At 34.4% G+C, this 27218-nt stretch overlaps 4 protein-coding genes across 4 annotated transcripts; 1 reads left to right on the forward strand and 3 right to left on the reverse strand.

Annotated features, from left to right (window-relative positions):
• Positions 1-114: 114 nt before the first annotated feature.
• LOC25483747 (histidine--tRNA ligase, cytoplasmic) lies at positions 115-12233 on the reverse strand. The gene is made up of 7 exons (XM_013612451.3): positions 10837-12233; positions 8614-8793; positions 8095-8352; positions 7320-7454; positions 6215-6496; positions 1216-1356; positions 115-789 (listed from the first exon to the last, which is right to left on the reverse strand). Exons 1-7 carry the CDS (start codon positions 12139-12141, stop codon positions 484-486), a joined length of 2607 nt encoding a protein of 868 aa, XP_013467905.1. The 5' UTR covers positions 12142-12233; the 3' UTR covers positions 115-483.
• Positions 12234-15844: 3611 nt separating this feature from the next.
• On the reverse strand, positions 15845-18588 carry LOC25483748 (histidine--tRNA ligase, cytoplasmic). Its single transcript, XM_024774998.1, has 4 exons — positions 18571-18588; positions 17125-17230; positions 16948-17060; positions 15845-16009 (listed from the first exon to the last, which is right to left on the reverse strand). Exons 1-4 carry the CDS (start codon positions 18586-18588, stop codon positions 15845-15847), a joined length of 402 nt encoding a protein of 133 aa, XP_024630766.1.
• Positions 18589-18594: 6 nt separating this feature from the next.
• LOC112418590 (uncharacterized) lies at positions 18595-25648 on the reverse strand. Its single transcript, XM_024775000.2, has 8 exons — positions 25475-25648; positions 24636-24944; positions 24303-24542; positions 23999-24208; positions 23770-23904; positions 23569-23679; positions 23351-23471; positions 18595-18684 (listed from the first exon to the last, which is right to left on the reverse strand). The coding sequence occupies exons 2-7, from the start codon at positions 24934-24936 to the stop codon at positions 23353-23355; spliced, it is 1116 nt and encodes a 371-aa protein (XP_024630768.2). The 5' UTR covers positions 24937-24944; positions 25475-25648; the 3' UTR covers positions 18595-18684; positions 23351-23352.
• On the forward strand, positions 19180-20562 carry LOC25483749 (F-box/kelch-repeat protein At3g23880). The gene is made up of 3 exons (XM_024774999.1): positions 19180-19204; positions 19300-19742; positions 20077-20562. Exons 1-3 carry the CDS (start codon positions 19180-19182, stop codon positions 20560-20562), a joined length of 954 nt encoding a protein of 317 aa, XP_024630767.1.
• Positions 25649-27218: the final 1570 nt, after the last annotated feature.

Genomic DNA, 27218 nt, shown 5'->3' on the forward strand with positions numbered 1-27218 from the left:
AATGACTCCATTGGCAGAAGAAATAAGCACAGGAGTTACCCTCGTGGTGAATATATTCATTCAATTTATTTTATATTTGTTTAAATTCAAAGTAATTTATAAAAATGGAGGGTATAAAAACAAATGCGTATTGGAGAAAAATTAAAAAAGTAAGATACAAGTTCTACAATTTACACAGATAAACCACAACGGAAGTTATTTTAGGTTGGAACCAAAGTTCAATTAGTCTACTTCACAGCAAAATATCTTTTTCGACAAAAACAAAACTCAATATCTTCATAAGCTATCCTCTCAACTAAATTTGATAAATCAATATGAAACATCAAATGTTAGCAAAACCTATACTCCTTCAACTAGAGTACGACAAACAATGAACAACGGTGGCACTGAGAAATTATCTCACGTGACTTAGGTTGCCGCATTATAATTATGAAAACGCTTCCTCCAAACACATGCCAAGTAGGATGCTACAAACACTGGGACTTATGGGTTTAACCGTTTCCGAAGTTCCTCAACAAAATTTTCTCTTGGGATGTTTATGTTTACATCATTACCTGACTCGAGGCTTTTCAATTGCACTGTGCCTTCTTTTATTTCCTGCTCACCAACAAGTATCATCCAAGGGATTCTTGATTCTTTTGCATAGTCAAAGTGCTTTGGTCTTCTTTTGTTGACCAAGAATTCTGCTTTAACTCCAGCATCCCACAGTTCACCAGCTAGCTCTCCAGCTAGTGTTACATCATTCCCTAATATGCTCACTAGGACTTCTGTCTTGGTTGGTCGAGCCATCTGACAAAAACAACAGATTATAAAAAGGAAAACTGTTAGTTCATCTGTCTAGGCAATAATATAACAAGGACATTCCCAATTTAATAAGGAAACAACTAAGATCAGTTTTATCATCACTTCAACACCACAACAAAAAGAAGAAAAAAAGAAAATAGGCAAAAGTCAACTGCAAACACCCCTAGTGATTAGATACATCCCCATGGTGATGAATCAAGTCATCAACCAGACAGTATAAGAAACAGCAGGAGTATCTGTCTGATGGAGGATATGGTTTAGGAAATAATTAGTGACACAATTATGTAATGGCAGTTAGGATTGGAAAATAACTTGTGTTAAAATGGGATTCAATGCCCCGAATAATCAAGGAATATTTCTTTGTTTTGACATAAAAAACTACAAAAGTTAGATATCAAGCATTATGATCACCTGGTTCTGATCCTTCTGTTGTTGCTCCATTATGGCAAATACTCTCTCGATTCCCAGACTTACACCAACTGCTGGAACTTGCTTCGAACCAAACATCCCTATCAGGTTATCATATCGACCACCAGCAGCAATTGAACCAACCTGTGTAAAAACCATAAATCAATCACTAAAATATAAGCAGAAGATTTCAATGAAAACTATGTAAATGAAACTGACAGAGGAGGGTATATGCAATGCAAAAACTTGACTGCCATAAGCCAGCCACTCACAAGAATCAAGGATTTCAATTCACTTCATCATACATAATCATATGCTTTCTGAATAAGAAATAATTGCAGAAAAATGATCAGAAAATCGTGTTGAGACCATCCCAATCTACAACAACAACAACTATGTCTTATCGCATTATGAGGGGCCGGTTATATGGATCAAACAACACCGTGATGTTCTATTATATACCATATTTCTATCAAACTCATTAATCTCTAATTTTTATTAATAGTTATCCTAGGCCTTCCTCTACCTCTAGTGATTTGACTACCCTCCATCTACTATTTCAAGTTAATATAAGTGCTGATCACTGAACTTTTTCTACAATATATAGCATGCATTGAACATGCACTGCTTCAACCATACAAAAAGAAATTCTTAGCATCATGTTTCTCGTTTACTGCTCAGATAGAGGAAAGGTGCTAAAGTAGTTTAACCACTATCCTGCATAACATGTTTTGCTACATTAGAAGTTAAAATTTATATGCCACACAACAGAGAAAGGAAAGGCTTTTAGGAATGCAGGTAGGTTATTAAACTTGGACCTCTTCTTTGAACAACCAGTTTGCCAAAGTTTGACTATATCCCATTGAAGTACAAGTCGAGCTATCAAAGAATTGGTAAAAATTGGGCTAAAATATATTTTTCGTCCTTTCTCTTTCACTTAATATCTGTTTGGTTCCTTTTTTAAGATTTCTTAGAATTTCGGATGAGCCTAACTCAACCGGCTTGTAAGGTGAGGATTGCCCCCACTTATAAAGTCATGCTCAGACCTTATGCAATTTGGGACTCTTTAACAAAAAAATACGACAGACTAACTTTACCATCTCTAAATGAACAAGAATGCATAACCAGATTTGTCCGAAAGAGGAAATTAAAGTTTGACTCAAAGATGGTGCAACAAAAGTCTCAACTAAATCCAAATGAAGACCAGTCTTTCATAATAATCTAAAAGTCCCTATAGCATCTGCTGCAACTTTATTGCCATTGCCCACATAGGTGAATCATTCAACATCACTTGGCAGACAACTCCAAGGGAACCCATTCTTTAACACCATGAGGTGTATTTGGAACAATTGTTCTTTCATGTGTTCTTGCAAAAGAAACATGTGGATTCCATTGCTTGTTCCTTTGCCTTCTTGTTTTGCTTAGAGTTTTCCGCAGTCCTTTTCCTTGTATTCTGAGAGCTAGTAGTCGGGTGAGCACTTTCAGACTTTTCCCTCTTCAGCATCTCTTCCTCTTGCAAAGTGAGATATAAGCTCATCAAGGGACCATTGGTTCTTCTGAGTATTGTAACTCACGTTGAATTGCTCAAAGTGTGCAGGGAGAGAGGTCAAAACCAAATGCACAATCAAGACAACACATTTTCACCAGCACATGCAACCCCTTCTTTCACGACTCCATTGGATCCATGGCATCGAGAGTACCGGTTGAGGAAGAACTACAAGCCAACAAGTGCTCGTTACTCATCCCTATATCTTTGTGTTTCAGATTATTGCTAAAGAGACTTTTCGCCATGGATCCAGTTGTTGCAGCTACCGCTCCCAATTTCGCTGACCAAATTAACAATAACCTCGTGCCGAATGGCATGAAATTCAAGTCTTGGAAGTAATTTGTGGAGACAGTTATTGGATGCATGGATATGAATTTATCCGAGGAAAAAACGCTCCACTGCCACTGCTGAGAACCGAAATGAAACAAAATTGGAAAAATGAAACCGATACAATCGTATGTGCCTCATGATTATCAAAATATCCATACCTGAAATGATTAGGGGCTCAATTACAAAGTGAAAGTGCCAAGAAATTCCTTGAAACTGTGGAGTAATTCTTCGCCTTGAGTTTTGAGGTGAGATTGGCCATTTCCATAATATACTCCCTTATGTTCCCTTTACCTTTATAATTCATTGCGCTATGGTTTCAAGGAATTTCTTGGCACTTGTACTCTCAGTAATTGAGACCCTAATCATTTCAGGTATGAACCTTTTGATAATCAGTAATTGAATCGGTCCCATTTTTTCAATTTTGCTTCATTTGGGTTCTAAGCAGTGGCAGTGAGGCATTCTTTGCTCAAGGGATAAATCCAAGTCCATGCATCCAAGAACAATATTAACAGATTCCTTCATAAACTTGAATAGCATCCTAATCAGCATAGGATATTGTTAATCTGAGCAGCAGAGTTGGGAGTGGTAGTATAACAACTGGATCCATGGCTAAAAGTCTTTTGGCAGTAATCTGAAACACAAAGATATAGAGACGAGTAACGAGCACTCGTGGCTTGTGATTCTTCATCAACCGGTACTCCTAATGCTTCGAATACTCTTCAGATGAATATAAGAGACAATATGCTTGTGATTCAGATTATTGCCGAGAGGCATTTTGCCATAGATCCGATGGAGTCGTGAAAAGGAGGGGTTGCATGTGCCGGTGAAAATAAGGAGATGTGTTGATTGTGCACTTGGATTTGACTTCTCTCCCACACTTTGGGCAATTCAAAGTGAGTTACAATACTCAGAAGGACATATGCCCCTCAATGAGCTTATATCTCACTGTGCGCAAGAGGAAGAGAGGCTGAAGAGGGAAAAGACTGAAAGTGTTCACTTGACTACTAGCTCACAAAATGAAAAGGAAAAGGACTGCAGGAAATTCTTCTCAAAACGAGAAGGCAGAGGAACAACCAAAGGAGTCAACATGTTTCATCTGTAAGAAAACAGGACACATGAAGGACTGTTCTAAATACACCCCATGGCATGAAAAGAAAGGGTTGCATGTGAAGTCGTCTACCAAGTGAAGCTGAAAGATTCATCTATGTGGGCAATGGCAATAAAGTTGCAGCAGAGGCTGTAGGGACTTTTAGATTATGATTATTAAAGACTGGTGTTCAATTGGATTTAGACGAGAATTTTGTTGCACCGTCTATTAGATGGAATTTAATTTCTACTAGATTTATTTTGGTCCTTCATCTTTTTTAAATAGGTAAATGTTAGTCATTTTGGCACATGTTCAATATGAAAAGGAAAAAAAATGTTGACTTTCAATGGTTAAATAGGCGGCATAATTATTGTCTCAATTGGCATCCAATATCTCAATTGACATCCAACATGTCACAATTACTGTCTTATAAGACAACTAATCACCCTAAGCCTAATTTTCAATTTGTTGGTTTTGTTGAAGTAGACAACAATATTAAGGCAACTGATAGTTCAAGTATACAAAACCTCAAATAAGCATTGTTAAGTCAGCATTTTTTATATTTCATATTTAACCTGCTGTGAGAAAAAGGCTATGCTTACCCACTTAAAAAAGTTAAATGACCAATATGTAACTTAAAAAAGATAAAGGAAGGACTAAAACAAACATTAGGTATTGTAAAAAAAAAAAACAGATATTAGGAGAACCTATTCCTGAGTGCAAAAATTCTAGGCCAAGCGTTACTCACCGGCCGAACTCTGGATTACCACGGGCCTCCCCTTGGGAACCGAAGGGTTAACACAAAAAAACAATATTCGGTAAAAGATAAAGGACAAAATATATTTTAGCCTTAAAATATTATCGCAGCAACCTTGATCTATCTTGATTATGTGTTTCTCTTGTGGAGGAAGTGATAATCTAATTAATTACTCAATTTTGTTTTTTTTATCAAAGGAATAGATCATTGAGGGTAAGAAGAGCAATGCTATATATCAAGAAAGATTTTATGAAGAAAATTTTAAGAATGACATGGCAGAATAATCACCCTTAGATTTTATCAAGAAATAGTCTTGAAATTAATGTTAGCCAATAAAATCTCAGCCTGGCCGGAAATCATGGGGTGGTGGGTGTTATGTATTTTTTTTTTATGAAAGATTAATAAATGAGACTTAAATCTAAAGGTGATTATTGTGCCATGTCATTCTTGGATCTTTCTTATAAAATCATTCTTGATATCTAGCATTTTCCGGGTAAGAAATACCCCATAGGCTACAGCAGCAAAAGATAAAACACATGCGAGAATTAACAGAACCATCATTTCAAAAACACTCTAATTTCTCTGATTATCCAAACGCAATATACCCATCTACAAAAAGCAAGGGTAAAAACATAGAAACCAACAAAATAATTTTCTAACAAAAGATTAAAAACAATCTTGGTCTGCGCAGATTTAAATATTGCAGCATAAAAACCAAATCATCAAAAAGCAAGTCAGCTCTTACTTAAATTCAACGCAAAATCCATTAAAAATTAAATCCTAATTTAGGAGGTAATCTGTACAGAAAACACATATAACCAAGGATTGGACCTTAAATCACATTTTCTTACCTCCTATTTATCTTGACCGCTCAAACCATTAACAATGTTTAAATTCACAATCTTTCATTCAAGAACTTTCCCAATTAAAGTTAATATCTCCACCTAAAAAATCTAAAGTTTCTGTTGTCTGATATGACTTGAGATTTAAATAGGTCTTTCCATTAATTTAATTAATCTCTTTTCAACCTTATTTTGAGTGTGAAAGCTCCTTTGGTTTAATCCAGCAAAGAACTGTTAATCCTTCATTATATCTTGTATTAGACTAGCATGTTTTAAACCAACTCGTGAAAATGGGTCTAGCTTGTTGCATCTAGAGTTTAACAAGACAGTGAACATCCACTATATTCGGGCAGATATAATGAATTTTTCCTCTCAAAGAATGAAGGAACTTAACAAGAAACATTTCAGAATGAAAAGAACATAAAAGACGCGAGAATTACCTGAGCACCCCCTTTAAAAACAGCTTCAAAAATAACTCCAGTATAATAATCAAGACCCCTGGCAAGACTCAAGTCAAATACAACCTTATCAAGGCGTTTTGATTTATCCAGAGCTCTGAACAAAATTTCCAGGTCATTCAATGCATCAACAGATCCAGCATTTTCTAAGAAAGCACTGCCTTCTTGTTTAAGTTTCGATAACAATGTTAAAGGATGTCCTTTCTCTTTAACAAAAGTTCCAATTCTGTCAGCTGTCTCAGCAGTTAATCCTTTCTCTTCCACCTACAGCATGAAAGTCAGTAAAAACCACATTATTAAAGATAAGAAATCACGGTGTTGCAAAATATAACTTCCAAATATTAACAGTTTAGAGTTAATTTATTGTAATAATGTTACAATGAATTGTGTCGGACATATTCTAAAGGGTTTGTTATGTGCAATATTGCACATGTTAAAGTCACTAAAAGTAGCAACTTTTATTGAGAAACAACAATTATTTATCAAAAAGTTAAATATTTTCCATTAAATGCACAAGTTCCAATGCAAATTTACTATTTTGAACTTCTTAACATGTGCAAATTTGCACATGATAGAAAAACCCTATTCTAAAAGGCAACAACTTTCGTATGTCTCAAAATCATAAGCCAGTGTAATGCAATATACTTGAAAGATTAACACTCAGTCTGATGCATTCAATGAATCCTTTTTCATTTAATCAAGTCCAACATTTGAAAACATACAGGTTATTAGCAAAGTAATGCAATCCAGATTCCAGATATTTGCTCAAAAATGAAGACACGGCAATAGAAAATGTAAATGTGAAGTACGTAACCAGTTACAAGGTGTTTTTGCATCTTCAATAAATCATGCAACTATATTTACCAAAAGAATGCTAAAGCACCAACTTAAATTTCATCCCTAAACCAAACTATTTACCATTGATAAAGGATAAACTATGAGTATTTAGAACATGAGAATAAAAATAAAAGCCTACATCTTCCAAATGTAAAACACAATGAACAGCTTAAGCACAACAAAATTGGTCCGTTCAATTATAATAAAATCAATTACAAAGGGAATAGAAACAAACAACATATGCCCTCACCATTTCTTTTCTTATCTGTTCAAATGATTGTTTGTCTAACTTGTCAATACTTGAGCATATAGTTCTAAACTTCTCAGGAGGTACTCCACATATTTGCATCATGCCATCCAGTAACTTTCTGTGATTCAACTTTACCTGTGAAACAAAAAAGAATTACAACAGAATGATCGAAATGAAACACAAAAATATAATTTGAATACATTATTGGATGTGAAATTTAACCGCTAAATCAGAAAAGTACAGTCAATCACCAGACACATTAAAATGAATGATATTATAAGGTTAAATTATAGCAGATAAGTTTGGATGAGTAAACTAGTCACATTTAACTAGATCATGGGTGCCCGCAAAACTCAATCAGCAGGCACATCCAACTGAATGACATTAAAAGGTTAAATTATAGCAAATAAGCTGGGATGAGTGAACCAGTCACATTTAACAATATCACTGAAAGATCACATCAGCCAGCAGGTAATCTGATAATTGACAAATATGGTATTTCAGGTTCAACTATATTTACCAAAAGAATGCCGACAAATATGGTATTTCAGGTTGAACTTCAAATGTATAATGAAACCTATAAGCCCAGCACATATACTAATACATATTCTGATATTGTGCTATGTTAGAAATCTCTCACTAAAATACATATAGACAGACCATGAAAAATAACGGTTATAGAAATATCAAATCATGAACTCAGTAAAAAGTCTAAATAGTTCTACAAATTCAGAAAACCAATACTTTTTGTAGCAGGGATGTTATAAACATTTACCTCAAAATCCCCAATGTTCAGCTCATCAAGCAATTCAGTCAAAATTCTAACAACCTCAAAATCTGGAGCCATTTTTTCAGCTGGACCAGCAATATCAAAGTCACATTGATAAAATTCACGGTATCTTCCCTTAGATGGGTTGTCCCTTCTGTAGACTTTAGCTATTTGGTATCTTTTCAAAGATGTCAGACCATTCATGGCCACAAACCGAGCAAATGGAACTGTCAAGTCATACCTCAAAGAACAGAGCTCTCCACCCTGTCAAACAAGTTGATTACCAATTAGAATGAGCTGAAATTCAACTTTATCAATGGATTTGGTGCGAATCAATCCCTAATGGCGGTCTGGTTTAAAAATAAGAAATCTAGATTCATGAACATGATCAGAAATATCAGAAGGAAAAATTATACAGAGCAAAAATATTCAAATTTTTCACTTATTTGAATGCTGTGAGTTTTTTTTTCTACCAATATTCTTAAAATCAACTCAACTAGTCAAGAAGTGAATAAGCAATAATACCTGATCAGCAAGATCATAAATCAACTTTGAGTCTTCTCCATATTTTCCCATAAGAGTTTCTCGCAATTCAAAGACAGGTGTATCCAAGGCTGTGGCACCATGCCTCTCAAAAACTTCTTCTATTACTGAAAATGCTTTCTTTCTAATAGTCATTTGTTCTTTAGCGAAATCACGTGTTCCCTGAGATATTTTCATATTGTTAGACTCAAGGTAAGACCACAGTAGTTAATAGCAGATAGCGGCGCGTAGCGGCCAACCCCAAAAATGCTATAGCGGGATAGTGCATAGCTCTATGACCGCTATTTCATAAAAATAAAAACAACAAAAATAAGGAAACAGAGAGAGCAGAATAGAATTTTATAAGAACAAAACAGAGGATTGTTTGTACAAACTACAAACAGAAACAGAGAGAGCAGAATGGAGTTTGGAATCAATAATAACAAAGAAAACTAGAATAAAAAAGTAACAGGACAACAGAGTTTTGAGATTGTTAAACAAAAAAATAACAGGATAACAGAGCAAACACGACAAAGTAAAGTAGAGGAAGATTTACAGCAAAGGTTAAGAAGTTTTACAGAACAGCAGAAAAGCAGAGGACGATTTACAGAAATACCCTTGTTTTTTTTTTTAAACCAAGGACAATTTTGTATTTTCTCTTAAAATGAAATAGCGGTTCTAAACCGCAAAACCACTACGAAGCGTTGCGCCGCTATAGCGCCGCTATCTCACACTGCAACGCTATGGCTTGTTGCGTAGCGCTCCGGCACCGCACCGCGTGGCCGCTATTGACTACTATGGGTAAAACTACCAACAATTGCATCCCAACCACGAACAGAAATTGACATATAAAAAAAAAAAAAATTATCAACAGACAACACATTAAATTAAATGCCTTAAAACACAAATTCAAAAAGGAACACCAGTTCCACATTACATGAGGTAAGAGTTAGAATATATATGATTAACAGTAACGCCTTGTACAAGATTCCTTGAAATATGATTTTAACAATGAAAATCATCACTCGTGTCAAACCAGATCAGATTACAACTTCGTCAAGGTTGTCAAACTAAAGAGTCTACGTAATAATTTGGTAGAGCATATGTAGGCTCGACTCATAAGAGACTACTAATAAAAAAGGGTAACCCGGAGCTCCCGCATACGCAGGGTCTGGGAAGAGGTCCAACCATTTGGTGTATTGTACGCAACCTTACCCTGATTTTTACACAAGAGGTTGTTTCCAGGACTTGAACCCATGACCTTTCAATCACATGACAACAACTTTACTCGTAAGAGACTGCTAATACAGTAATATAAAAAACAACCTATCATAACATTGAAATTCAATTACAATATATATATATATATATATGAGTCAGGATCCATTGACACCAGGTGTCAACGGATTCATTGACACCAAATCTCAACCGTCGATTGTTTTTAATCAAAGGGTGTGAGTTTATTTGTTAAATTAATAGCATGATCTTTTTCTCTCAAGACTTATAGGATTGCATACTCCTTTTTCCCATAGCGGTAACAGACAGCACAGAATTCCTTTTCGCTATCACCGATGGCCGTCTTTTCATACCAAAAGGTGTGATCTTTCTAAATTTAATTTAAAGGGATTCCGATATGATTATTCAAGCCATTTTCTCACAAATTCAATGCAGTTACTATACAATCATGTTTATTCAATTAATCCAATTACAAAAACTCAATTAATCATAGTTTGCATCGGTTTCAATGCATATGTGAAATGGTGGAGAACAATTTTCGGTTAGGAAAGACGAATATCATTACGGTGGCGGCGGCGGTCATCAACTTGAGTTTTTTTTTTGTTATCAAACAAATTAATTTTGTTTTAAAACTGATAAATGTGCTAATCAAAAGTAAAGATACGGTGAATCAATTTAAAAAGTTATTATTAGCCTTTGATTAAAAACAATCAACGGTTAAGATTTGGTGTCAACGAATCCGTTGACACCTGGTGTCAACGGATCCTGACTCTATATATATATATATATATATATAGCACTGACATGATTGTTTTCTACATTCTGACTTTATAACGAGATGCACAAATGCATTGAGTAGATATATAATCAATTAAAATGTTCAAACATGGTTTCTATTTGTCTACAAAAAAAAGTGATAAAGTTAAAGAGAACTATAGCATGTGTAAGTAACACATTTAATCTTATCCCTAAAAGAATCAATAAAATCACCTTAGGAATCTTGGGCAATCTTCTGCTTTCATTGCTTTCGACAACATCCTTTACTTTCAACAAAAATTCATTGAATTCAGGCTTAGCTATATCCAAAAATGATAGAAAATCAGCCACCCAACTCTCCAATTTCCGCAAATTCTCTACATCATTCTTTTTTTCACTCGACAACCTTTCCTTAATCAACGCCAAAATCGAACTAGTTCCTTTCCCCAAGACAGCTTTCTTCTTCTTCTTTTCTACTTTGGTATTCTCTCCATTTTCCCGAACAATTCCAATCTTTTCACTCAAATCAGCAGCCTCAAGTACAGCATAAGCCGTCACAAGTTCCCACGCCACAATTTTCCACACAAGCCCAAACAACACATTGATTTCATGTGCAAAATTATCATAAACCCTACCAGAATACAACTTAAAAGACTCATTAAAACTACTAACCAAACTAGCATCAGTTGGACACTCCTTCCCAAAGATTTCACTGAGACTCGATTTCAAATTATCGCTACCAATAGACAACAAATTACTTTTGGCACGAGCAAAACTACACTCACCCAATTCCCTCAACGCCATCGCCAAAGGAAACAACACATCACACACAGTATGCTCACTCCCAAGCTCCAATTTCCCCAACTTATGTCCCGAATTCAACTCAACCCGCATCCTCGAATGCACCGATTTCGCTTTCTCCCTCATAACCCCATGAACTTTAACAATTTTCACAACCTCAGGAACACTTTCCTTTCCAACAAACTTAGATCCATTAAGCAAAATCCTCATATCACCAGCAACACCAACTTCCTCTTTAGAACTATGTCCATCACCAGAATCCATCAAATTGAAAACCGTCACATCAGCCTTCAATGCCTCACACGAAAACGCTGCCGCCACGTCAGCAAACCCTAACAAACCCGCCGATTGATGATCCAAAACCGCGGAAACAGCAAGCAACGCCGCACACTCGTTGTTCATCAACAACGAGTGTTCACCTTCAGTTACATCAAATTCTTGATCGAATCGAAAAGTGGTTTGATTCGAATTGAGAGATTCTGAAATCGCTAATGCAACGTTTTTGGATGAATTGCAGAGGATGAGTTTGTTGAGAAGAACGATGAGGAAAGCGCGAGTTTCATCTAGGGTTAGGAATTCGGGGATGGTGATATTCTGCTTTGAGGATGGTGGTGAGGTTAATCGATCGAGTGCGGAGGAATCGATTTTGATTTGAGATTTTCCGATGGCGGTGGCGTAGACGGCAGAGGAAGAGAGTGATGAACCCTTGCCGCCGAGTGTTACGGCGGAAAGTTCCATTTTGCGAGAAGATGTGGGAATAGGCAAACCAGGGTTTAGGGTTCAGTTCAGAAATGCAGGGTTCTTTCTTTCGATAAACTGTTGAGTGAATAGGCAAATCTATTCTCTTTATTTGAAAAAAATATTTTCTTGTATGTTATTTTTATTTTTTTGACAAAATTTATTATAAAATTATTAACTTTCATTTATAATCTCCCACAAATTTGTCTCCGGTTAAATTGATCTTTTCATTAGTTTTTTTTGGTCAATTATATTGTGTTTAATTTTAATATTGTTTTAAGGACAAGATAAATTTAGGGACAAGGAATTAAACAAATGTGATGAATTGCGTTGTGTAACAATAAGTCATCAACAACAAAACGAGAACAATGGTGATGGAAATCTAGAGGGAACAAAAGAGTCTATCCCTTAGCCACTATTTTGGAACGCCCCCTGTCAAACAATTTCAAGCCACCACCTCTATCACCATTCGACAAGAAGAGTGACCCGCCAAGACACCTTACAATTTTCAACACCCAGATGGACATCATCGCTGGGGTGGTATATGAATCTACCTTGGTGCTCCATAGTAGGTATCAAGACAAGTCCCGAAAGCCAACAACTTTTGGCTAACAAACATCCCAAATATCCACCATCGAATTATTCAATGTATGACAGGGACAAAACAACACACTCCAGGAGAGTAACTCGCCCATTTCAACGATGCCACCATTAAGGTCGTAAATACTAACCAATAAATGTTTGTGGGGGCATTTCAAAATGGTATGAAGGTTGGACAATTCAACGAATCACTTTTTAAAATATGATATTCTCTTTGTACTAGCATGCAGATGCCACTAATGTGGTTGTCTATTGCTTTTTTCAGACTTTTATTCTTCTTTAAAATATGATATTCTCTTCGTAGATAGTGTATATGTACATTTTTAAAATATGATATTCTTTTAGAGGCAATGGTCCCACCCACATTTTAATAATTTTTTTTTATATACTACAACTAAATAATCTTATTAAAATGTTTAATTTACAAAAAAAAATATAAACTTCTTTATTATGGTACTAGATTAATTGGCTACTAATATTATTGGTTTCATACATTGAAAAATGCCAAAGAGTACTCTAATTAGGACATTGGTTAAAGAGATAAAAATAGAAATATTGCATTAAGAAATGGTAAAAAAATAATCTTTTAAAAGTTAATGTATTATTGAATTGAATGTAAACCTACTTCTTTTGGTTTAAGGTTTACTTGTTAGCAAAACCCTTATACTTTATATTATTTTTAATTCTCTTATATGATCCTTTCCATAACGCATTTTGAATGGAACCGCAATTATATAGCTTTGTAAAATAAAAGGCTACTCTTAAAACCAAAAAAAATAAAAGGCTACTCTTAAAACCAAAAAAAATAAAAGGCTATTTTAAAACAAAAAAAGAGCAAATTAAACCCTAAAATTAAAATAGGGGATACAAATATAATTTAGTCTTTAAATGTATTATCCGTTATATTATCTTGTGACAAAAATCTCGTATTTTTCACACTCGTATACAAATTGTTTTATTTAATCAATTGTCATTTTTTTTTGCATTAATCCTCCGGCTCTTAGGGTGATGTGGTCATTGTGATCCAGAGTTCGATCGGGAGTTAAGTAAAATCAAAGCTACATAAATAATAGAGTTAAATATATTTTGTCTCTATAAAATCACAAGTTCTAGCTCACGTGGCAAAAATTACAGAAATTGTTAGGTCGAACGCCATGATCAAGGTTTGAACATCGACACCTCCACTTGTGCGTGTGAAAGTACACAATAACTTTATCATTTCGTCTATCTACAAAAAAATAATATAGTTATAAATTTCTTTAACAAACAAAAAATATATATTAGTTTAGCGTTTCTTATATACCTTTTCTATTTAAAAAATTATTTTTTAATTAAATTATGCTATTTATACTCGGTCCCCCTAATTTTAAATTCCTGACTCCATCCCTGCACCTCACATTATGTTTGTATAGTTAGATGATATGCAAAGTGTTTTCAATGAGACTATATATGAGTTGCTTTTGAAATCCCTGAGTTTCGCTTTGATGTTCTTGCTTTGTAGCTTCCTTCATTTTAAGGACATGTTCGGATTTTGTTGTTTTTATTTCATTTTTTTGTTGTGTATTTGTACATAGACAAAACACATGAAGAAAATGAGATTTATTTGATTTTATATAGATGAATGAATTTTGTAGATGAATGATTGGATTTTATTTTATATAATGAATGAATTCTGGGTATTCTTGTTTCGAGTTGTTTTATACTACTTTAGAGTTTTAATAAACCTACTATCTCTTAATGGATTTTGATTTTGAGGTGTTTCATTAAGCTCTTTACTTTCGTGATCTATTTGTGCCTATAATTCTTGCAATATTTTCAATTCTGATTCGACACATCTCTGCGTAGATACTTATTTTGTAATATCTTTTCAACTTTGCATCATGAACCATTTCATTCAATTTAATGCAGAAGGTTGGTGTTATTGGATTTCATTTAAATTAAATCAGTTTCTTGACATAGCCCTCTTTAGTTTATTTCTTTAGTTGATTCAAGTAATGGAACATGTATCTTGCAGACTCATTGTTGTCAGAGAAGGTGTCGATTATATGCGTGAATGCTCGTTTGGTCCTACTTCTCCTACTAAGGAGTAGAGAAGTCTAAAATAAGCCGGGCCAAACATAGTCTAGTGTCTTTCTAAGTCAAAACCCTACTTGTAAGTTGTAACTATCTAATATCTTTCTAAGTATATGCCCCCTCATTGTGCAGCTATAAAAGATTCAAGCAGCAAAGAAAGATTCACCACACCAAATAAGTGTTCTCACACCGAAGCACTGTGTGTTGAAAATATACATTCAACTTCTTTCAATTATTATTACTTTTTTAAAATTCAAAGTAACTTCTAAAAATGGAATTATAAAATCAAAAGCGTATTGAATGACAATTAACAAAAAGAAACCTAAGGGGTGTTTGTTTCAAGGTTAAGAATGACATTCCCGGGAATACATAGCTAGGGAATGATTATACCCATGTTTGTTATGAGGTTGAGAAAAAAATATTCCTGGGTATAAAGGTTCCTGGGAATGGAGTAACTTCCCATAACTTCCATTATTCCCATGAATATATTCCCATGTAAAAAGTTTCGCAGACAATAAAATAATGGAACTGTTACATAAGTTGTTCTCTCAACTAAATTTAACAAATGAATATGAAACATCAAATGTTAGCAAAACCTATACTCTTTCAACTCTAAAATACATCGAACATTAAAATACAAAGGGTGTGTTTGTTTCAAGTTTATCAAATTTATTCCTAGGAATAACATTCCTTGGAATATAAAGATGAGAATTTTATTCCAAAGAATTTAGGAAAAATATGTTTGGTTAGCTTTATAATATTCCAAGGAAAAGAAGAACGAATGAAAGAAAATAGGTATAAGTCAGCTGCAAACATCCCCAGTGATTAAATGCATAACCTTGGTGATGAATCAGACAGCATAAGAAACAGCAGGAGTATTTGTCTGATGGAGGAGATGGTTTAGGAAATAACTAGTGACTCAACTATGTAATGGCAGTTAGGATTAGAAAATAACTTGTGTTAAAATGGGATTCAATACCCAGAATAATCAAGGAATATTTCTTTGTATTGACATAAAAAACTACGGAAGTTAGATATCAAGCATTATGATCGCCTGGTTCTGATCCTTCTGTTGTTGCTCCATTATGGCAAATACTCTCTCGATTCCCAGACTTACACCAACTGCTGGACCTTGCTTCGAACCAAACATCCCTATCAGGTTATCATATCGACCACCAGCAGCAATTGAACCAACCTGTGTAAAAAAAACCATATATCCATTGCTTAATATAAGCTGAAGAATTTCAATAAAAACTATGCAAATGAAACAGACAGAGGAGAGGCATCATTGAAGGGTAAGAAATACTCCTACAGAAGCAAAAGATAGAACAGAGATTCGAGAATAAACAGAACCGTCATTTCAAAAACTCCAATTTCTCTGAATATCCGAGCGCAATATACCCCTCTTCAAAAAGCAAGTGTTAAAACATAGAAACCAACAAAATTATTTTCTAACAAAAGATGAAAAACAAATCTTAGTCTGCGCAGATTTAAATACTGCAGCATAAGAACCAAATCATTAAAACCAAGTCAGTTCTTACTTAAACTCACCGCATAATCCATTAAAACTAAATCCTAATTTAGAAGGTAGTCTGTACAGACTCCATATAACCAAGAATTGGACCTTAAATCCCATCTCACACCTCCTATTTATCTTATCCACTCAAACCATTAATAATGTTTAAATCCACAATCTTTCATACAAAAACTTCCCCCATTAAAGTTAATATCTCCGCCTAAAAAATCTAAAGCTTCTGTTGTCTGATATGACTTAAGATTTAAAATGACCTTTCAATTAATTTTACTCGCTTCTTTTCAACCTTATTTTGAGTGAGAAAACTCCTTTTGTTTAACCCAGAAAATAACAGTTAATCCTTCATTACATCTTATGTTTAGACTAGCATGCTTTAAAACAATTTATTAAAATGGGATTAGCTTGTTGCATCTAGAGTTGTACAAGAGTCTTAATATTATTTTCTTAAGAGTCTTGTACATGAGTCTTAATCCAACATTTTGTAACAAGACAGTGAACATCCACTATATCTGGGCTGAAATAATGCATTGTGCCTCTCAAAGGATGAAGGGACTAATGAAGAAACATTTCAGAATGGAGAGAAAAGACACGAGAATTACCTCAACACCCCCTTTGAAAACAGCTTCAAATATAACTCCAGTGTAATAATCAAGACCTCTGGCAAGACTCAAGTCAAAAACCACCTTATCAAGGCGTTTTGATTCATCCAGAGCTTTAAATAAAATTTCCAGGTAATTTAATGCATCAACAGATCCAGCATTTTTCTAAGAAAGCACTGCCTTCTTGTTTAAGCTTCTCTAACAACGTTAAAGGATGTCCTTTCTCTCTAACAAAAGTTCCAATTCTGTCAGCTGTCTCAACAGTTAATCCTTTCTCTTCCACCTACAGCATGAAAGTCAGTAAAAACCACATTACTTAACAGTTTAGAGAAAATATTAATGTGGCAAAGAATTGTAACCAGACATATTCTAAATGGCAACAACTTTCGTATGTCTCAAAATCCTAAGCCAATTTACAGCAATATACTTGCAAGGACATTAAAATTTTGAATGCAATTGTTAGAATGCTCTCTTTCAACAATCATGAAGAATATGTTCTTGCTTGTTTGTGTTGCCGATTTCGTTGCTCACGTCGCTATTCTTCAAACCAGAAAAGATAACGGAAAATTAACGGTGTTAATAGATAAGGGAGGTGTTTGTTTATTTCATAAAAACTTGAGGGAGGTTCGTGTAAGTTTTAAAACTAGAGGGAGTGTCAGTGTCATTTTAATAAACCTCAGGGGAGGTGAATGTAATTTCCCCTAAAAATAATTATAAAGGAAATAGAAAGAAACAACATATGTACGCACCATTTCTTTTCTTATCTGTTCGAATGATTGTTTGTCTAACTTATCAATACTTCGAACATATAGTCCTAAACTTTTCAGGAGGTACTCCACATATTTGCATCATGCCATCGAGTAACTTTCTATGGTTCAACTTTACCTGTGAAAGTAAAAAGAATTACGACAGAAAGATCATAAGGAAACACACATAATATAATTTGAAGACATTAATGAGTACAAAATTTAACCACTAAGTTGGAAAATGTCAATCACCAGATACACTCAAATGAATGATACTATAAGGTTAAATTATAGGAAGCAATCTGGGACGAGTAACCTAGTCACTTTTAACAATATCACGGGCTCCCGTAAAATCAATCAACAGGAACATCCAAATGAATGATATTATTATAAGGTTAAATTATAGCAAAAATGAGTAAACCAGTCACATTTAACAAGATTATTGCAAAGATCACATCAGCAAGCAGGCATATCACTTGAGTCGAGTTGATTAAAATCATTCAGATTTAGCACGCAAAAACTCATTAACCAGCAGGTAGTCCGATAGCAACACATATCTATGACCTGATGCCGACAAAGATGGCATTAAAAGTTGTACTTCAAAATAAATAATGAAACTTATAAGCCTATCATTTATAGTAATGTATATTCTGATATTGTACTATGTCAATAACCGCTCACCAAAGTCCAAACTATGTATAGACAGACCATAAAAGATAATGGTTATAGAAATATCAAATGATGAACTTGGTAAACAGTCCAATTAGTTCTACAAATTCAGAAAACCAATATATTTTGCAGCAGGAGAGTTATAAAAATTTACCTCAAAATCCCCAATTTTCAGCTCATCAAGCAATTAAGTCAAAATTCTAACAACCTCAAAATCTGGAGCCATTGTTGCAGATGAACCAGCAATATCAAAGTCACATTGATAAAATTCACGGTATCTTCCTTTAGATGGGTTGTCCCTTCTGATGCACCTATTCAACAACTGTGCGAATAACCAGCCCTTTTGATGAATGGTTTTTTCATGCTCTTAACAGTGCTCAAATGCATTGGATAGGTATATATCATCAATTAAAATATTCAAACAAAGTTTCTATTTGTCTACGAAAAAGTTAATGAAGTTAAGAGAACTATAACATGCCTAACACAAAATTAATCTCATGCATAAAAGAATAAAAAAAATCACCTTAGGAATCTTGAGCGGGGGGTTTGAACCCCAGACCTTGCATATTTTATGGCCAACTGAGCTAAGCGGAAAAATATCAATCATATTTGTAAAAGGGATATGATAATTTAATTAAATTAAAAGGAAATAACGATTTTTGTTCCGCAAATTTGATTGATCTCGTAGGGAAAATCTATATATATTCCCTCCTGAAATCATTATTAGGTCAACAAAGAAATCCCTAAAACTCAGATCTTTACGTTTAGCACCAAAGCAAACACAAACAGTTCATTGTATTCTTCTGATTCACAAAGCATGATCGGAACCCTAACACTCAGCGGTTCTCTTTCATCAAACAACGACAATTCAACCGCTTCTTCGAACGAAACCCTAGCACTCGGTGGTTGTGATTCACTGCCATTGGATCTCATGCAGATTCCCCGTCAAATTTCTCATGCAACTCCGCTGACTTTTGCAAGTCATGGAATTCTCTAATCTCAAATGATCCTGATTTTGCTAAGAAACACCTTCGTAAGTCACCAACCAAACGCCACCTCTTTTTCACAAGCAAATGGGTCCCCATAAATCACTTTACCTTAACGTCTTACCCACTCGACTCTCTTCATCTCGACGCTATTTTCACCTCTAATCCCACACAACTCGATTACTCTCTCATTGATCCTAAACACTACGATGCTCTCATCGCTTCCTGTGATGGTCTCTTTTGTTTCGCTATTAATAACACTCTTGCAGCTCTTTGGAACCCTACGATTAGAAAAGTCAAGGAATTACCCTCTTTAGATATTCCACCTCAACGTGGTAGAACTATATATGCATTTGGTTATGATCCTTTTATCCATCGTTACAAGGCTGTTTCTGTTTTTTGTTATGATTTTGAATATCGTGGCATTCACATGAAGGGTTGCAAAACTCAAGTCAACATTCACACTTTGTTGCAGATTCATGGAGAAGGATTCAGGATTTTCCTTCTATGATGATCCCTTCTGGTAAAGAGGGAATAATAGTCGGTGGCACAGTTAATTGGTTTGCAAATTCTAATGTTAATACTCAATTCTTTCTTTTTAGAATAGAACAGTACACAGATAGGCATGTGCTCCCAAGCGACCTCTGTAGTATGGAGAGCCACTCCACTTGCAGGATCAATATCCGCCTTCTTGTACTGATGCGCTTCTTTTGTGATTAATGGATTAGGCTGTCTCACCAAATGGTATATTAGTTCCGTTAGTTGCAGGAAGTGCAGATGTAGTAGGTGAAATAAATCGCACACAAGCCATTGTTTCTCTTCATTTGGGGAAAGAGTCTTATCAAGAGATTTCACAGCCTGATTATGGAATGCCAAGTAACTTGACGTTGGGTATCATGAAGGATTGTTTGTGTGTATTTTCTTGCTCTGACTCATTGATTGATGTTTGGCTTATGAAGGAATACGGTAATAAAGAATCTTGGATTAAATTGATCCATCTTCCTTTTTCTTCTTCCCTTGGTCTTTATTGTCAGGATCCTAAGATGGTATACATTTCTGAGGATGACAACAATGTGCTGCTCTTGTTTAGAGAGTTTTCTAAATTGAAGTGGGTTGTTTACGATCGCAAATATCACACTACAAGGACTATCAAGATTGAAGACTTCAGTTGGGTAAACTCAAAGCTCTACGTTGAGAGTTTGGTATCACCTTAGTTTTAATACTAGAGTTTAGATGCTGTGCTATGCACCTTGAGATATTGTTGTTTTATTTTCATCACTATTACTTAGAGTTGTTTTTTCTTCACCATGCATTAGATGTTTTATGGTTTGATTGTCTAAGATTGGAAATGGAATTTGGATGGTATGCCTGCCAAGTCACTTGTACGTTTGTCGATGCGTCTGTTAACTACTAAGCATGCACATTTCATAATGTATGCTTCAAATCCGATCCAATGTAAACGTAGTTTGTTATAATACTACTGTGATTTGTTTGTTTTCAGAATTTCAATTTTTGCACATACGTAGCCTTTTGACAAATATATGAAAGATAGCAACTCGTCACCATGTGCCCGTCACCGAATTCATCAAACCAAAGTTTGTTATAAGATCTTTCTATAACCAAAGATAAAATAACGTCAAATTGTCTTCATATAGGCTATAAGTTGTTTTCATAAGCTATCCTAGAGAGCTTATGAAAATAAGCTGAAAACAACTAATGAACATGTCATAATCTATTTTCATAAGCTCACACAAATAGTCTCAGAAGTAATTTAGCTAGTATATAAGCTCAAATAACTCAATTGAATCGAAACAGACCCGTATCCCAATATTTCTATAAGCATGAAAAAATGAAACAACACAGCACATTAGCGAACATAATCTAACTAATTTATGTCATATTCAATTCAATTATTCATTCAATTATGCATAAGCAACAAAAAGAGAATGGCTTCATACCAAGGATTTTGTGCTAGAAAAATAGGGACTTTCCTTCCACAGTTAACTGCAACAATTACTATGTCACTATAGAAATTGCTGAAAGATTAGTGCAAAAGGTTAATTATAACAAAATCAGATGGTTCTTTTGTAAGGAAAATATGAAAGCTTAATTGCTTCATACTTGATGTTATGATCTTGTCTTGAATGTTGAGTGATTTGCTATTTCATTTATACCAGTAAGTACACTGAATATGACCAAAGTTATAAAACTAAGGGGCTCTAATTCTATAAGTAAATCTTTTGTTGATTTGTATTTGCATAGACCCGTGTTTGGCCACAGTCATAAGAAAAGAGATAAAATGGTCCACTTGTAATAAAAAACAACAATAGATGATTCTATCATTTTTACAGTAAAAAAAAAGAAACTCAATTCAATTAGTATACTACTACTGTTTGCAACCAAAGCTTGTTGAGCATTACTTGTGCTAGTTGTCAATGCCTTCAACTAGGTTTAAGTTTTACAATGCTTGAGAAGGTTAAAAGGAAACATGACAAAAAGGAAAATATGTCTGGTGAGTCTCAGATTGTATTTGACCCTATGGAAAGAAGAGGTAGTATGGTTGGTGGCTCACTTTTGCATTGACAATTCACCAAGTAGAAACCTTACCTTGAGAAGAAGATGCAACATTGATGTGATGAAAACTAACAAGATTAATGGAGATAGCATTAACAATGGGAGATAAAAGAATCAAAAGTCCTTGCAATTGTTTTGGAGTGATGCTTATCAGAGGAGCAATGGTGCTGGATTCCGAATTGACAGAAACAGGAGCAGGAATTGCTCATAACTAACATTGTTGTCAGACTTCCTGAACCTGTAACCTAGAGAACAACTATGCTTAAAGAAGAAGGTAACCACACTGTGCAGAATCTACCGGAATTGTTGTTCTTGAGGAAAGGTTTGCCTCCAACATTTCCATTACCATGAGGTTGTTTAAACTACAAGGGCAGAGGGACTATGTAGCAAACTAGCAGCAGGATTAACCTGTCTCTCTTGTAGAACCATCTTGGAGTAAAAATCTTAGCACAATTAACAATAAGCAAAATGTGTATCATTCTTTAGATTGTTTTTTCATGAATGAGGATTAAGATGGATGTCAAATATTATGATGTGTATGTGAATGTGTATTGGTATTAGATATAGTATTTGTAACTTAAAAAATTATTTCCAATGATATAATATCTTTATTGCTGCTAACTTGTCTGATTATGATCAGCCCTTTATAGCTGCAAACTTTATGAATTATGATGCAGATAAGTAATTAGGTGAAATGATTATAAAATAGCACCTTAAGTCATAAACCATCAACTAACCCTGCCAATTTTATTCATCAAAATTCACCAAATAATAATGCTTAAAGTTCAGCAACATGTTTAACAGAATATAATTAAAACTCTTCTCCTCTCGAGACTGAAAGATTTCACCAGTTCTGGTACGAAGCAACAAAACTCATCCTAAAGTCGAAGAATTATAGCATACAATTGTAGAGAATCAAATCAGTATTCCAAATTTGATTCAGATAAAAGTAAGATGTGATTATTGCAATAAGGTTTGCATATTTCAAAGCATAATTAAGTAATAATTTATTTTCAACTCAATGCGGTAATTTCAAAGTTGAGTTTTGGTTCTTCCTCCATTGTAATCTATACTACCTTTAGTTATAACTGATATGACAATAGGAAATAAGAAATAGTAAGAGTTTTGTCAAAAAAATAATAAAACAGAAAGAGTTCATCTGTTACAAACCCAATATTACAAGTGTCTCCAGGGAAATTTTGAAATATAATAATCAAAAGGGATAGATACTTTGAACAAAAATCAACATATACACTTAATTTCTGATCCCATCATCCAAATGGTGCAAAGGGATTGTCCTCTTTGTTGTTTGAAAGGCACCCCTCATTGGCAAATTCTGTTTATTGTTTTGATCAAATAACAAACAAAGGTGAGGATATTTTAATATGTTTTGATAAAAAAAAAGAACAAGGCATGACTCAAACTTACCTTCAGGTAGCTGCTTCACATGATGATGCAGGTTGTGAAACAGGTTTGTCGTCAAAGTATGTCAAAGTATGCTTCTCGGCAATGTTGGTTGTATTACTTTCCTCTTCTTTCTTCTTAGAGCCTTTTGTTCATTGTTTTGATAAAAATAAGAACCCAAACGGTGAGGATATTTTAATATGTTTTTGATCAAAAAGGAATAAGACAAGACTCAAACTTACTTTCCACTTCCTGCTGATAAGCAAGAACGGGAGGCTTCTCAGCAAGAATAGGGTCAGTCGTCAAAAAAGGCTCTCCATCTATGCTATCTTTTTTTAGCATCTTAGCAACTCCTGTTTATTGTTTTGATTAGATACAAAAGCAAAGGATGAATTTTAATATGGTTGACTGTTAAAAAAGAAAAAGACATGGCACAAACTTACTTTCAACTTCTTGTTTATAAGCAAGAAAAAGGTTTAGAAACATGGTCGACACATGATGCTTCTTGGCAACAAGAGGGTCGGTCGTGACTTGAGGCTCTCCCTCTATGCTCTCTATTTTTAGCATCTCAGCAAGTTCTGTTTATTGTTTTGATTAGATGAGAAAGCAAAGGATGAAAATATTTTAATATGTTAGAAAGGTAAAAAAGAAAAGGACAAGGCACAAACTTACTTTCCACTTTTTGCTGATAAGCAAAAAAAATGTTTAGAAACATGTGAGGAGGCCTCTCAGCAAGAAACGGGTCAGACATCACAGGATGCTTCTCAGCAACAAGCGGTTTGGTCCTTACGAACTTACTTTCCTTTTCTTTCTTAGCAGGAAAAGGGTTGCAAACCGGATTGGTCGTCTCAAGAGGCTCTTCCTCTACCCTCTTAGCAACTCCTATTCATTTTTCATCAAATAAGATACCAAAGGGTGACCATTTATTAATATGGGTGAATGTTTTAAAAAAAAAAATAACAAGGCAGAAACTTACTTTCAGCAAGAAATGGGTCAGACATCACAAAAAGCGTGTCGGATGTCACAGGACGCTCCTCAGCAAGAAGCGTGTCAGACGTCACAGGATCAGACGTCACAAGATGCTTCTCAGCAAGAAGCGGGTCGATAAATATGTTAGAAGGCTGACAACAACGTAGTTTACTTTCCATTTCTTTATTTTTAGAAAATAGGTTAGTCGTTGCAAAAGGATCTCCTTCAAAGCTTTCAACTTTTAATCCTGTTCATCATTCAGATCAAATAAGAAAACAAAGGGTGAGGATATTTTAATACTGTTGAAAGTTAAAAAGAAAGAGACAGGACACAAACTTACCTTCATTTGGGTTGGGAAATGGTTTTGTAGTCGTTAAAGTATGATTGTCGGCAATGGTTTTGTAGTCGGCAATGTTGGTCTTCACAGCAGGAGGACGAAGAATTTCAGATAAATACTTTCTGTCCTCTTCTTTCTTCTTAGCAAGATACCGTTCGCAGTTTTCCTTCAGGAATGGAGACCAGTTGGTATATTCCATCTTAGCAACTTTGGTCGTCACAGGAGGAGGAGGCTTCTCCTCAGAAATAAACTTAGTTTCCTCAGCTTCTTGCTTCTTAGCAGGAAATAGGTCGTTGTTTTCCATCTTAGCAACTTTTGTTATTCATCAAAGGCAGCAAGATAATTAATTATATGAAAACAGTGTGAAATTCAAATCAAAGGTTTTAAACCCTAATAAGCATGGATTCACATAACATATTGATCAAGGGCGAGAGAGAGAATTATGAATCCATATGAAAACACACACATTCAATTTCACAAAATCTCTCACAGCCCAATTAAAGGTTTTAAACCCTAATAAGCACGGATTCACATAACATATTGATCAAGGGCGAGAGAATTATGAATCAACCGAAATTCTAACAGAGACCACAACCGAGAGTTATGAAAGAACAAAAATAGTAAAATAAAACCAACAAATTATCGATTTAATGATGTTAATAATAATACTCAATGTGATTGACGGTTTGATTTCATGAAAAAACAGTCAATCTCTCACCTTAAAAAAGCCCTAATTAACGGTTTTAAACCCTAATCCCCCAAGAAGATTTGAATATGGTATGAACAAGATTTGAAAAGGACTAAAATCACCTTGAGCAAAGAAAGAATGATAGAGAAAATACCTGAATGAAAATTCGAACCCCAAAATGGTGAAGAACGAGCGGGAGAAAACGAAAAAAAACGAATGAGTGCAGAAAGAACAGTGAAATCAAGATTCAAATCAAATAGGAAACCCCAAAGAAATACCAATATAACTTCATCTAACTGCCGATGGTTTTTACAGACACCTCTATAAAAATAAGTAGATATGATATGTAAAGTTCTATAACCTTTCTAATAAGTCTCGATTTATTTTGATTTTTCGACCGAAACGAACAAAATAACAATTGATGATTTGCTAGGAACTACACTTAGGTGCAGCTGAGTCAACTGCAATTGGCTCAACGGTAGTTAACTAAAGACGTAACAATAGTTAACTACTGTTAGGGGAAAAACCGTATTTTCCATGTGTTTGTGATATCAGTGAGACACAAACTCACAAAGTAATAACTAAGAGAACAATGGAGAATTTCTTTGAACACACACTAATTTTATTGTCGAAGACTTGATGATACAATATGGTACAAGCATGTGCCTTTTATAGGCTCTTAAACTTAATGTCGGTTACAAGATTTTTCTAGCTATGGATGGTGCTAGATTATTCCTATAGAGGTGGTGTACAATCAGCACTAGATTATTCTTTTGGTTACAAGATTATTCTAGGTGGTGCTACATAATATAGATATTTTTAACTCTTAATGACAAAGAGTAACTCCAAGCTTCTATACTCTTCTAGATATTTCTTGATTTAATTTCTAACAGTTTGTATAAAAAGTTGAAAGTGAGAAAAGTAATTTTCATCAAGTTTTGGGCATAGTCACGCATGAAGTACTATTAAATTGTTAGAAAATTGCTCTTCTGACTTTGAATTTTGTTCATTCCCTTAATTTAGCGTGACTTCGGCATTTTTTCAGTGTGAGTTAATTTACGCTGGCACTTTTAAGATCAATTCAATCACTTTTTAAGCCAATTCAAACGATCTTAAAAGTGGCAGCGTGAGTTAACTCACGCTGGAAAATGTCGAACGTGAGTTAACTCGTGTAGAATTAAAGGAATGAGCATAATTCAAAATGAGAAGAGTAATTTTCTCTTAAGGGTGTATTTGGTTATTGTCTATGAAACACAAACTCTAACACGGATAACTGATACGACACAGACTCAAAGGTGCTCACACTGTTAATCTTGAAAATATAAGACACCGACATCAATACACATATATATTTTTTATATCAATTTATGTATAATTAAATATAATACTAACATAATATATACAGAGGGCTAATAATTTACACCCACCTAAAATCACTAATGAGTAAATTATTCACTTACACCCACTTGATTTTGACTAAAAAAACGCTAACCTTTGTTATTTAAAACCAGTAGCTGAGGGTTAGTTTTGTAAGTTTCCTTAAATTATTAACACCCACTTTGCTATTTACACCTATTTTTCTTTAAATATTTAACACCCATTTTATTAATTTACAACCAGTTTCTTATGTTTGTTTATAAAAAAAAAAAAACTTGTGTGAGCCATTTTGGAATGATGAAAGTGTATGTAAATAACTAGTAAGGTAGGTGTAAATAATTTGATAAAACTTCTAAAAATGAATGTAAATATCAAGTGAGTGTAAGTTGCTAACTTACTCCATAATGGTTTTAGGTAGGTGTCAGTTGCTAATTTACTCCTTAGGGCCCATTTGGATTGAACTTATACAAAAGAGCTTATGCAAATAAATAAATTTTTATTTGTTATTCATGACCTTATTA

The sequence above is a fragment of the Medicago truncatula genome, chromosome 1, assembly GCF_003473485.1.
Source record: "Medicago truncatula cultivar Jemalong A17 chromosome 1, MtrunA17r5.0-ANR, whole genome shotgun sequence".
NCBI classification, from domain to species: Eukaryota; Viridiplantae; Streptophyta; class Magnoliopsida; order Fabales; family Fabaceae; genus Medicago; species Medicago truncatula.

Bases quoted from the DNA above. Each gene is read 5' to 3' on its own strand.
- LOC25483747 (XM_013612451.3), bottom strand. From the start codon at position 12,141: ATGGAACTTTCCGCCGTAACACTCGGCGGCAAGGGTTCATCACTCTCT. The intron at 8,353-8,613 runs GTATTATTGCTT...CTTGTTTGACAG, and splicing joins TTTATGATCTTGCTGATCAG to GGTGGAGAGCTCTGTTCTTT. The intron at 1,357-6,214 runs GTAATTCTCGCG...GTTTTTACACAG, and splicing joins TTTTTAAAGGGGGTGCTCAG to GTTGGTTCAATTGCTGCTGG.
- LOC25483748 (XM_024774998.1), bottom strand. The intron at 17,061-17,124 runs GTGCTTTCTTAG...TTTTATTTAAAG, and splicing joins GAAGCTTAAACAAGAAGGCA to CTCTGGATGAATCAAAACGC. The intron at 16,010-16,947 runs GTAATTCTCGTG...TTTTTTACACAG, and splicing joins TTTTCAAAGGGGGTGTTGAG to GTTGGTTCAATTGCTGCTGG.
- LOC25483749 (XM_024774999.1), top strand. From the start codon at position 19,180: ATGATCGGAACCCTAACACTCAGCG. The intron at 19,205-19,299 runs GTTCTCTTTCAT...GATCTCATGCAG, and splicing joins CGGAACCCTAACACTCAGCG to ATTCCCCGTCAAATTTCTCA. The intron at 19,743-20,076 runs GTTTTTTGTTAT...TTAATGGATTAG, and splicing joins ATCGTTACAAGGCTGTTTCT to GCTGTCTCACCAAATGGTAT.
- LOC112418590 (XM_024775000.2), bottom strand. From the start codon at position 24,936: ATGGAAAACAACGACCTATTTCCTGCTAAGAAGCAAGAAGCTGAGGAA. The intron at 24,543-24,635 runs GTAAGTTTGTGT...AATGATGAACAG, and splicing joins ATTTCCCAACCCAAATGAAG to GATTAAAAGTTGAAAGCTTT. The intron at 23,905-23,998 runs GTAAGTTTGTGC...AACAATAAACAG, and splicing joins TTATCAGCAAAAAGTGGAAA to AACTTGCTGAGATGCTAAAA.